This window comes from Eublepharis macularius, chromosome 14 (assembly GCF_028583425.1).
Source record: "Eublepharis macularius isolate TG4126 chromosome 14, MPM_Emac_v1.0, whole genome shotgun sequence".
Taxonomy (NCBI): Eukaryota; Metazoa; Chordata; class Lepidosauria; order Squamata; family Eublepharidae; genus Eublepharis; species Eublepharis macularius.
Window position 1 is genome coordinate 68,813,986 of NC_072803.1, and position 12,608 is coordinate 68,826,593.

A 12,608-nucleotide genomic window follows, 5' to 3' on the forward strand; every position below is an offset into this window, starting at 1 on the left:
AGGGCAACAAAGATGGTGAGGGGTCTGGAGACCAAGTTCTATGAGGAAAGGTTGAAGGAGCTTGGTATGTTTAGCCTGGGGAGGAGACAACTAAGAGGTGATATGATAAGCAAAGAAAAACATACATATATACATAATACTTTGTCTCCATAATATATACTTTGTCTCCAGAATCGGGTACATATTGCCTCTGAACATGGAAATTTCATTCAGAAGCGTGGCCTCCAGATGGGCAATGCGTGGTCATCAGTGTTAGGAAAGTTGGCTAATCCAAGACAATTGGATATCAGGAGCAAAATTTGAGCTTAAACTGTTGGTTTTTTTTTCTAATGCCAGGGATCAGTCCTGGAGTGTAGGAAGAAAGAATAAATGAACATGCCTCTCAGCACTTGCGAAGTGCATTTTTCTCCCTTCAGAGTTACTACATATGGATTGGGGAAAAGCTTCCATACAAGAGAGTATTTTAGCTACACGGATGTGCTGTGGTGTCTATTTTCTGGATATTAAGCCCTGCCACAATTGTGGCTGTGTATTTGTGCCTTGCAATTGGTCTGGACACAGAAAAGGATCCCACAGAGTCACTTTCTCACAAGGAGTCCTATGACACTGTCAGGGCTTGCAGCGGCCGCCGCTGGGCGGTCTGCTCCTGACATCAAAGGGGGGCCAGGGATTCTGCAGGACCCTGCTCTGTGGAAGGAGGGGCGGTATACATCACCCTGACTCCCTCTCAATCCACTCGCTGGCCTGCTCAACCTGGCCTGCTCACCCCCTGCGTCCTCCATCATCTCCTTCTCCCAGAACTCTCCTCCAAGCCTCCACTCTCACACTGCTCTGCTCTCCCTCCACACCATCTCTCCTTACTCACACCCACCACCTCAGGGCTCTTCCCAGCCACCTTATATAGGGTTTCCTTTCCCCGCCTCGCCCTCCTTCTAGGCTTGTTCTCTCTCCTGACTTGGCCCAGCTGTGCCTTCCCTCAGGTGTTTCCCTCCTACCACTAATCCCTTCTTGGCTTCCTTGCCTTGCTGGCAGGGTGGGGTTGAATGCGAGCCATCCCCAGCTGAGGTCTCCTTGGCCTTGCTCACGAGGAGCTGCCCCAGCCGGCTTGTGTGCTGCTGAGCATGCCAGGCCTTGCTCGCGAGGAGCTGCCCCAGCCGGCTTCTGTGCTGCTGAGCATGCCAGGCCTTGCTCGCGAGGAGCTGCCCCAGCCGGCTTCTGTGCTGCTGAGCATGCCTGGCCTTGCTTGCGAGGAGCTGCCCCAGCCGGCTTCTGTGCTGCTGAGCATGCCTGGCCTTGCTCGCGAGGAGCTGCCCTGGCCAGCTTCTGGGCTGCCTGCTCATTGATGCCGGGCAGGGCTACCCATCTCCTCCCCCAGAATGCCTGGCCCTTTTCCTCTAGCCTGCTTAGCCCCCTCTCTTCCCCCTGGGGGGTGGGACTGGCTGGCATCTCCCTGCTCCCCCCAGCCTTCTGAGGCTTTGGCCTTTCGCCCCTTCCCCCTGGAGTAGGCAGGTTCTGGCTCTGTTTGCCAGACAGAGTGGTTGAACTGCTGTCTCCCGGCCACCCCCTGCTGCTGCCTGCCAGCAAGTCCGGGGGCTGGGCTGCTGACCCCGGACAGGCACTAAGAAATATTATAACGTGGAAAGTTTATGCTAGAATAAACAGTGATTAAAGTGCAAGAAGGCTCGTTTCTTTTTTGATACAACAGACTAACGTAACTGATTATCTTTCTCTAATTATAAGACATGATGCAGCAAAAGGTTTCCCCAAGAATGCCAAATATACGTAGGTGGTAAAGGCGCTTTAAGCCATTACACACCATTTGTGATCAGACTCCCCAGGGACTTTGGTAGCAGAGTTACCCTCTCCGTGGACTCAGCGGCTCAAAGCAGTTTCTCCAAGGAAGTCCCCAAAGGGCTCCCAGTCTAAGTGATGGGCATTAGTTAGACTTCATTGTTGCTTCTGCATCACTTCCAACAACATTCCATTAAACATCTGGCAAGTTTCCAGATGCCTCACGGTTGCACTGCTGTCTTTCCCAAACTTGCTTTAGTGGGTTCTTTCTGGAAGATCATATCCAAAACAGGTTCAGGAGAATGTAGAAGGGAAGGGGAGGATTTACACATGTCCTGTTCTTGTCCATTTTTTTCCACCCATCATTTCCCATTTTGGCACTTTTTACTTTTTTTTTTTTTAGATAGTTGGGGTATTTTTAGTTACTTGATAGTTGGGGTATCGTTAGAGTGGTAAAGCACTATCACAATATCTTGACCCCCAACAATAAAAAGCTCATCAATGGTGATTGGAGAAACGGAGGTAGGGAAAACCCAGTGAACCTTTGTGAGGCAGCCCCACTCCCACTGCCTATGCCTTTGCGTTTTGCAGCAGCAGCAGTCAGAGCTGAGCCGGGCCCGGGCCCCAGGCAGAAGCATCCTGAGAATACGTTGGAGTCTTCCCCCTTCCCTTTCGCTTCCCTTGTGAGAATTCACGAATTAGCCAGCAGATGGCGCTTTAGAGTCAGCATTGATCATTGCTAAGGGGCGCAGGGGCGGGGTGGGGCAGGAGGGGATTTTGTTTTTTTCAAGGGCAGGCAGGAGTGCATTTTTCCAAAGGTGTTTTCCATAGTGGGCTGGCCTTACGGGTGCAGTGGCAACAGAGCTTCTGGACCAGGGGTTTACTGCATTTTGCTGGCCCAGTGCCCTGACACCTCTGCCGCCACTCCACTGAAGTTTTTTTCAGGTTAATGGATACCATTATAACATTATTGTGTTATATTAGTCTATCAGGTTATTAGAATTCCCAGCTTTCATTTTTTATAAAAATAGGTTTCTAGCCTCTTTAGTTGCTATGTTATGTGCTATGTTAGCACATGTATCTTAATTCCTGCAATAGGAGGAGGAGTAGAAAAGAATAAAAGTTGACATTAGAAAACGAATTTTGTATTGAGGAGTTTTTTCAATGCTCCCCCAAAGTTTCCAATTTTTCTACTGGAAAAATTGAAAAAATTCCATGCAAGGGGAAGGAAAAACATTTTCTACCCAAAATCTCCCATCCTTGTGCAAGATCCCAATATCCCTATATCCATTTTTATGCTGCTCTTCCTCCAAGGACCTCAGAATAGCATTCATGAGTCTACTCCATTTTATTTTCACAACAACCCTGTGAGATAGGCTGAGAGTGAGTGGCCCTAGGTCTTCAGGCCTGAATTGGGATTTGAAGCCGGATCTTCCACGTCTTAGTTCAGCACAACCACTCTACCACACAGGCAGTGTATACGCCATACATTCTTGTTGGGCTCTCCTCTAGCCACTCCTGTAACTGGCAGGCGTGCTTGTTGGGAGGCATAGGCTTCCGGGTCTCCAGAGCGACCCACCGGTGTTCAACAAAGGACAAGATGCCACAGGGCCGGCGGCCATACAGGAGTTTGAAGGGGCTGAATCTTGTTGAGGCCTGCGGGGTCTCCCCTATGGCATCCAGGGATGACTCCCACTGCATTGGCTTTTCCTGAACCGATTTCCTCAGGGCGGACTTCAAGGTCTGGTTAAACTGTTTCACCAACCCGACGGTTTGGGGGTGACAGAGTGATGTGAGTAACTGTGTGATCCCCAAGGTGTGACACAACTGTCATATGAACAACGCCCCGGAGGAGGGTGCCCTGGTCCATTAGAATCTCTGCCAGAAGTCCAACCGCGGCGAGGTAGTGCAACAAGGCCCCGGTGATCCCCAGGGCATGCCTGGTGCAGAGCGGGATCACCTTGGGGAATCGAGTGGCATAATCAAGGATTACCAGGATATACCATGCTCCTCTTGGGGTTCTGGAGAGAGGCCCTACGGAGTCTATAGCTATGCTCTGAAATGGGATGGCAATGACTGGCAGGGGAGTAAGAGTGGGGCCCTTGGAGGCGTTCCACGTGCCAAAAAGCAAAAGATGCCTTTTGGCACATGGGACAAGTCTGGCACTGTCCCTTCACCTCAGGGAAGATGGCTGGCCAGAAGACGTGGTCAAGGACCTGGGCAAGGGTCTTCGTAGAGCCCTGGTGCCCAACCCAGGTGTATTCAAGGGCAAAGTTCAGGACCTCCAGCTGGCAGGCCACAGACATCAGAAGCTGGTGCATTTCTTCTCTGCCTCGGGGGTCCTTTGTCCATTGAATCCACACCCCGCCTTGCTTCTCCACCTGCAGCAGATGGTGGGCCTGGCAAGCATCCCTTGCCTGGCCTTTGTAGATGGCGACATCATCCCACATGCAGCGGAGGGGCCTGTTCATCTCCTGGGCAGTTCAGAACTGGAGGCCCCCTTCCCAGGATGTTCTCTGAGGACCCTCTGTGGCCTCGGAGGAGGGGCCAGCCAAGACCTCTTCTTGCTCCTCACCCAAGCAAGCCTGGACCAAGCCTGTGGCCTGGTGGAGGAGGATTGCCAAGGCCAGGCATCCCTTCCCAGCAGGATGTGGTAGGATAAGCCAGAGACTCGGGTGACATCCGGTTCACATATCCTCCCCTGGATTCTCATGGTGATGTGCACCACCGGCTACTGGTGCTGATGCCGGGAGGCACACGTCACTTGGGCCCACTGGGAGGTCGTCGGGGACAAGGTGGGCCCTGATCGCGGAGATGGTGCTGCCCGAGTCTCAGAGAGCTCACAGGCGGCAGCTGAACACATCCACCAGGATGAAGAAGGCCAGGTACCGCTGTCCGTGGGGTCGAACCGGCAGAGCTGCGTCCCATTCTGCATCGCGCTCCGTCACGGGGCGATCCCACTGGAAACGCCCCATCTTCCTGCAAGTGCGGCAGGGGCATTGCCCTGTCTTTGTGGGTCAACCCCGGGGTGGTTCTCTGGTAGGAGGGCTGTCCTGGTGACGTTGGATACAGGCCGGGCAGCACTAGGCGGCATTGGGAAGGCACCCTGTAGTGGCAGTCTGAGCTAGCGGGCCCAGCCCAAGGTTCGCACTCACCCTCCATGGGTCTCACCTGGTCCAGCCTGAAAATTTTCTCCTGGCCCCACAGGATGGGGCAGGGGGGCTGCAGCAGGGGACCCGTCCCCTAGGAGAAGAGCCGTATCGGCTCTTGAGTAGTTCTCAAGACAGGTCATCAGATCCTTGAGAAAAGGGAGATTACTGCAGAGGGCTCGAGCCCCGACAGGTGGGAATGCAATCTGAAGGACCTGCTCGGCCACCACCTTCTCAACAAGTATTACTTCCCCGGAGGTCTCAGGACCAAGCCACTGAGCAACCAACTCTGTAAGCTCTGTCACTATGAGTTGAGGGCGGTCTCCCTTCTTCCACTGGTGCACTCGAAACTGCTCTCTTTCCATTGTCTCATAACGGTCCGAGATGGTGGCCTCGAGGGTGCTGTAGTTAGCCGCTTGGTTGTTTGGGAGGGCTCAAAGTGCCGTTTGCCTTCCTTGTGAGGACGGGCCTAGGATGAAAGGCCTTGGGTGGCCTTGGACCTTGGGCGGGCTCTGCAGGACTCTCAGATACCTCCAAGTAGGCCTCCACATTCTCATCGGGGGCTAGGCGGGAGAGCTGGAAGCAGGGGGGACGCGAGGGAGCTTCCCTCTGCTTTGCCCGACCCAGCATAACCGCCCGGGAGTGGCAGCAGTCCCGTCCCAGGGCAGCCTGGGCTTCTTGCTGTGGTTCCCTACATCCTGCAGCTGCTTGTCTTGGCATTCTGCCACCCACGACCCAAACTGGGTCAAGTCCATGGCGGGTGCAGTCAAGGAGGATTCAGTTGGCCCTCTCTGGCCTGAAAACCGGAGCATCACTGGAGCTATGTGGGGCCGGTTGAGGGTCCACCCCGCAGGTGTCAGAAGGTGTGCCCAGGGGCAGGGCACAGTGCCTGTGCAGGCCACCAAGTTGTTGGGCTTCTCCTCCTCGGGGACAGAGTCTGGGGCTGGAGCCCTGCCCCCAGGGATGCCGTGTCCAGTGTCCAGCCGATGGGGAAGCCTCAAAAAAGGTGGAGGAAGTGGATTACGGCTGCACCCATGTCCCTCCATCACTGCCTTTGCCAGACCTCCCAGGCAAGCCTTAGGAGAGTTCTGGTCTTCCTCCCTGGTTTCCCTCTCCTTCTCTAGGGGTGGGCCAACCCTGGGCCTTTCCTCCTACCCCCCTTCCCATAGGCCAGTACAGCCTATCAAGAGTTTTCCCTTGGCCTTTCCCCAATCCCCTGAGGTGGCAGGAGGCCTGTTGGCTCTCACTCAACGGCAACATCCACTCCAGGGCTTCTTTGCCTCTAGTAGCCCTCCCCCCGCCAGGAGGGCAGTGCAGCACTTGCCGCTGTAGCTGTAGCCAGGGCAGCCACCAACACTAACCGCCATGGTGTTGGCTCTTGCTGGGCTGGACTCAGCCCCCTTGCTCCGTGGCTTGGCTCCACTTCTGCCGTGGCTGCTGCCAGCAGGTTGAGCAGGCGAGCCCCTCCCTGGGCCAGCTGCTGGGGAGTTGGGGGGCTTGGCTGTTCCTGCAGTGCTGTGCCCTGGCCAGACTGCCGCTCCTCTACTGGTGGTGGCTACACCGTGGCAGCCATGATCCCCACCGCCCCTTGGAATACCAGTGGGTGCAGGGGAGGGTGCTGCAGCCCCGGGCAGTTCTGTATGGTCTTTGCCAGGTGGAAGAGGGCAAGATGTCTTGCATAACTGTACACTGGGGGGTGGCTTTGCAGACTGTATGGCTTTTAAGTAAACTACTGGGCTTGCATCTCTTTTCAAGTATTAAAGCAGATTAGCGATCCGATCCTCATTAGAGAGCTGGTAAAAATACACACACTCACAGGCCCTGGATTCTGGTTGGGTTTTGTGTGTGTGTGTGGGGGGGGGGGGGTACAATGTGCTCACCAAGTAAAGATCTCCTGAAGTTAAAGATGAAACCCAGAGAATGAGAGGATCCTGGAGAAGGTGAGAGAGAGGATTTACCCCAAACAGCTGCAACCTGCTCGCTATCTGCTGCGTGACCCAGCAGGAGCGTCAGCTGTGCAAGCAGCCTGTTGCAGAGTGCATCTGTGTATTCCGCAAGGTTCGCAAGGAGGGGCAAAAGATGTGGGAAAGGAATTCATGGGATGCACCTAGGGCTGGCGCCAGGGTTTCTGGCGCCTGAGGCCGGGGGCAGCTTCAGGTCTGTTGCTTCCCCCCCACGCACAGGCAGAGTGCATGCATGTGCACTTCGACTGCGTGATGTCATTGGGTGTGAGGTCATCACACAGCATGCTGCTGCCAGCCAGCCCCATTGGCGCAGCAGGCGGCTAGGACAGTGCGTGGGTGGCCTCCCAGCCCTCCCCCTTGGTTGCCCTGCGCTGCCCCAGCTGCCTGCTGCGCCTGGCCCGCAGCGGTGTACTGACGGCGGCGCAGGGCAGCTGGGCAGGAGGGCTGGGAGGCCGCCCGCTCAGACCACTCCACGCTGCCAGTGTGCGCTCCCAACCATGCGCAGCAGGTGGCTGGGGAGGCGCGTGTGCCCTCCCAGCCCTCCCATTCCATTGCTCCGTGTGCCAGCCTGGACGCCTGCCATGCCTGGCCCGCGGCTGCTGTGCTCAGTTGGGGGCGCGTGCTAGTGGCGGTGGTGGCAGTGCGGGAGGGCTAGGAGGCTGCACAGCAGGTGGCTGGGGCGGTGCGCAGGTGTCTTCCCATCCCTCCCGCTCAGCCACCAGTGCTGCCGTCGCCAGCTCTGTGGCATGCGCCCCCGCCTTTGGCACCCCCTCCGGCGCCTCAGCGCTCAAGGTGGTTGCCAGACCCGCCTCAATGGACGCGCCAGCCCTGGATGCACCGTTCAGAACCGTTGCCAATGTGGCTGGTATGAATGGACTGGTGTGATCAAGACTTGTTGATGGCTCTTCATGCAACACCTATCAGAATTTGGGGAAGACAGAAAGACCGCCAGCAGCCGTCCGTTTGGGAATGAGAGGAAAAGGAGGACTGAGCAGGGAGTTGGTTAGAGGTGAGGAGTTCGGGGCACTCCTGCTCCTTCCGGAAGTCTGAGGAAGGATGAGCTCCTGTGCTGCTTGTATTCGAAAGCTTGCTTTCTTTTGGAAGCCGTTCAGAAGGACCCTGTAACTCTGGGCTCTATCCAAAGGAAACAAAACCCTCTAGCTAAATCAAAACGTAGTCAAGATTAAATTGACAAATAAAGCATTTAAGAGTATTTTCACTCCTCCCTCCCCTCTCCACCTATATATCTGACCAGTTTTTTCTTGCCCTCCATGCATCTGACGAAGAGAACTGTGATTCTCAAAAGCTTATGCTGCAATAAAGTTGGTTAGTCATAAAGGTGCTACTGGACTCTTTTTGATTTTACTGTTACCTTTTTGTACCTCTGTGACCAGAAATATATGGCACTTTTGGGCAATGATCACATACGACTATGGAGGGCTCTGTGAAATGCACCTCCCCTCCCAACAATGAAAATTAGTTGTGGCTTGTTTCAAATAGAGTACAGCTCCGTACTTGGCTTTATGCTTGTCTAAAAAATGTTCTGCTGCCATTCCCTATTGTAGCTCTTTCCCTGAACGTCCTAATTGTGGTTCATTATTGTACTTTGCGCAGTGACTGTCCTGACTGACGATTATGTTGTATTTTCACTTGCACAGTGTAATCTGCCTTGGGTCTCAATGAGAAAGGCGGACTATAAATAAATAAATAAAATCATCTGTGTACAGCTGAAAGTGGATCGGAGGAGCCCTGCTGTGGAGGGCTCCGGACGGGCAGTCACGTTGCTCCGTAGCAGCCGGACACACGGAAGCGCGGGGCACCTTCCAGCTGATTCCAGCAAAGGGCTTGCGATCCCGCCCTGCCTTGTTCGGCCACACGGGTCTGACGCCCGCTTCGAACTGGAAAGCGTCCCGTGCCGAGCGGGCCAGGCGCACAGCCGAGCCGCCCAGGCGCAACAGGGCCCGCAGCCCCCTCGCGGGTGCCGAAACTGGCGGCCCGGAGCGAAGGGGCAGAGACGCCGGCGACGAGGGCGGAGAAGGGCCGCGGGAGGCAGGCGCAGGGGTGGCCGGCTCAGGCCCCGGAGCGCCGGGAATGAATCGGGAAGAGCTCCGACGGCGCCAGCTGGGCCCTTCCCCGGGATTTCTGCCGCCGCTTCGCCGTCCTGCATGACTTGAGAAACTTGCCCGGCCTGCCGGGCCAGAAGCGCGCGTGGAGGAGGGCGGCCGGAGCGGCCCCTGCGACGCCCCGAGGCTCCGGCGGCTCCGTCCAGGGCGCGGGCGAGTCCCCTCGGCCCCCGGCAGAACGCCTTGGCCGCTTCCCACCCAAGGCGCGGCGCGGCGCGGGCAGGCGGGGGGGGGGCGGGGGCGCCGAAAGCCCGCCCAGGCCGGCAGACACGTGTGGGCGGTCCGCCCGCCCCGGAGAAGAAGCAGGAAACTTTCGGCAGCAGGAAGGCGGCGCGCAGTCGGCGACGGGACAGGCCGGGACGGGGCGCCATGGAGAGCGGCGGGCTCCTGCTGTGGGCGCTGCCGTCGGCGCTGCTGCTGGCGCTGCTGCTGCAGCTGAGCCCCCGGCTGCGCTTCCGGGCCAAGGTCCTCTCCTACTGCGCCCTCTGCCTCATGGCCTCCGCCCTCACGGCCCCCGCCTGCCTGCTCTGGAACGGGGGCCGCACCGTGGAGAACATGAGGTGCGGCGGGGCGGGCGCGGCGCGGGGCGGGGCGGGGGCCGAGGGGCGCGGGGGTCCGGCCCGGAGCGGGCGCCTCTCTGGCTTGGCCGCCTCCGCCAGCTCCGCGGGGTGAGCGGAAAAACCGGGCGCGGCCGCAGAACCGCCTGCCCGGGCAGGTCGCCGCCTCGCTGCGCCGTGAGGCTGAGGAGCTGCGCGCGGGAACCAGACGCGGCGCGGTGGAATAACGTCCGGGTGGCTCTTCGGGAGTTGCGGCTGCCCATTAAAAGAAGCCCGCCTGTACCTCTTTTTGTTGTGGCTATATAAGAGGAAAGGCGTATGAACAAAAAGGGCCAGAAGCTGCCTTGAGAAAAAATGCAAGATGAGAATTGAGAGGACCCAAGAGATCTTTATAACATTACAATGATAGAGGCATTTGAAAATGATAGCTTTTTGAAAATCTCCAGTACAGAGTGGGAGAAATTGCAGTCACTGTGGGGCAGTGGGGGAGGGAAAATCATACCTATGTGGGTGGAACTGGGAAGGATCCAGACTTCGCAGTGATCTTTCTTAAAAGATTTTGGTGCAGCACGTTTAGGAGAGCTTACAGGAAAGTGGAGGGAATGCTAAAAGAGGCCCAAGAGTGCTAAAAGGCTGTGTAGAAGCTGAGAAAAAACTCCACTTCCAATCAGCAGCAAATACAGACTAAATATGGAAATGACCCAAGTTTGATCCACTTTTATTTATTTGTTTCTATTGATCTATAGCCATTTCACTTTTCTCACTGAGACTCAAGGCAGATTATATAGTGTGAGATTAATAAGGTCAGTATCAAGGACATTTCAATAAACAATGCCATAGGGTACATAAATGCAAATTTGCAAAGACATAACCTTAGCAAAAATCAAATACAGATGTGAAGAAATTACGAAAACAGAGCATAAGCAACTCTGACATTAAGTAACCTGGAACTACGCAGTAGGATCCTACTTAAAGCAACAGGTAGGACATAAGGTGGCAAATAGTACACAGTAGTGAAGTCTATGGTCCCTAGCTATTTACCAAAGCATCTCTTTGAGACCACCACCTTACAGTGCAGCCCTCCTATCTAAATAAAAAGCCCTCTTGAATAATCCAGTTTTGCATCATTTGTGGAAAGCCGGGAGATGGAAGCCGTCCTGACCCCTTCAGGCAGGCCGTTCCATAAGGTGGAAGCCACCACAGAGAAGGCCCGTGCACAGGCAGCTGTCGATTTTGCCCATGTGCAGGGTGGCACCTGCAGGACACCCCGTTCAGGTGAGCGAAGCTGCTGTGGAGGAGCATGGAGAGAGGTGGTCTTGAAGGTATGCTGGACCAAGGCCGTGAAGTAAGCTCTTCCTGCGTTCCCCAGACATTGTGATTCCCATCAGTTTAAGCTTCTTAACCTCATGGAGGCACATCCTTGAATAGCTGCAGCAAAATCATAGGAAGTGTCCACATTGATGTTTAGATTTCTGTAGGTGTGCTTTGCTAAGGTTATGTCTTTGCATATTTGCATTTATATACTCTGTGGCACTGAGTATGTATTGGGTGTGTTTTCGGTGTGTTTTGAAGGTCATAACTTCAGGTAAAAATGTTGTTCCAATATGCAGGTGTTTCACCAGCTCTTAGGGGTGTTTCTGAAAATTGTATGTGAGCTACCTTCATTGTGTACTGCAGAGTGATTTTTTTCATATGGCAGTTTTCGTACAAATTTGTGACTGTGGAATATGCACACAGCGCCACGAGGCTTAGCTTCCAAAGGTATGCTGTGGTAGCAAACTAGACACTTACATGATTTCTTCCTCCCCTTAGATGTGTTTGTGGGTTCCCTTCTTAACAGAGTAGAAAAATATCACCGGTGAAGGGACCCAAAGACAGACAGGTGGTTGGCTCCTGAAAGGTGCCAGCCAGTGCAGTTGAACCCTGACCTCCTGCTCCACCAAGCTGTTGCAGAGCCTGTTGTTGGCATGGAAGGAGGGCCCATTGTTATGACAAATGCCTCTTTCATGCCCAAGGTGTGTCACAAATCGTAGCCTTGCCGTAGCTTTAAAGGTGAGGCTGGTGTCTTGGTGAAAGGCAGAACCTTTTTTCTCGGGCAACCATGTGAGCTGGCTGGGGATTTATCGGGCATCCCCTGAGATGCTGTCTCTACTGTGTCACGCTGCCCGTCTGCCACCCTGTTCCTTTTGCAGTGGTTCCAAATCATGCCAGGGGCTGGCGTAAGCAAAAAGATTCTCCTGGGCAGTTTGGAGCATGAAAAACGATGAATTGTAGCTGACTGCCAAAGCTGAAATTTCCTGCCCTCTCCCAGTAAATATGTGTGGCTTCTCTTTCGCCCAGACAGCGTGGGCATCTGGCATGCGCACCCGGGCACCTTGTTAGTGACATCTCTGTCACTTCTCTCTATCTGCTTTTAACTACATGCCTATAGTTATTCACCCACTTCACTTATACATCATTTTTTCCCCCAATGGGAACCCAGAGCAGTTCCACTGTTCTCTATTAACCCTGTAATACAGGTTCGGCTGAGAGAAAGTGGCTGGCCCCGGATCACCAGCAAGCGTCCGTGGCAGAGTGGGGGATTGGAGCCTGGGTCTTCCAGATACTAGTCTGACAGTAACCGCTGCGCCCCAGTGGCTTCCTAATATGAGCCCTTTTGGGGGTGGGTCTGGTGTGCGGGTGTTGGAGCAGGGCTGGCTTGCCTGCATGGGCTTCTGTCTCCTTACGAAGAGCCTGAGCAAGAAGTCCCCCTCGCCCTGCTTGTTCTGGGTGGCCTCCCCGTGTCTGCTGGGCTATGAAGGAGCCGTCCTCTGTTTTTGCCTCTCCATCTGGTATTCACATAAGTATTTTCTTGTGTGCTTTTTTGGATACTTTCTTCATTGGCTGTTATAAGAGGGCCAAAAGAACAGGCTGCAGGTGGGACTGAACAATTCTTAAAAGCAAAACAAAGCATGAGCTTGCACAAACAAGGGTGATGGCTGTTAGTCTGGTCCAGGAAGGCAGTTGGCTGAAATAGGTGCGAGT

The 12,608-nt window shown here is 54.8% G+C and overlaps 1 protein-coding gene across 3 annotated transcripts in view; it reads left to right on the top strand.

The window, feature by feature from the left end:
• Positions 1–9,318: 9,318 nt before the first annotated feature.
• Positions 9,319–12,608, top strand: part of AGPAT2 (1-acylglycerol-3-phosphate O-acyltransferase 2) — a 32,397-nt gene continuing 29,107 nt past the window's right edge. For all 3 annotated transcript variants that reach the window (XM_054997422.1, XM_054997423.1, XM_054997424.1), the window contains exon 1: positions 9,319–9,587. In XM_054997422.1, the coding sequence (XP_054853397.1) occupies positions 9,397–9,587 (191 nt within the window). In that variant the 5' untranslated portion in view covers positions 9,319–9,396. The remainder of the gene's footprint in view (positions 9,588–12,608) is intronic.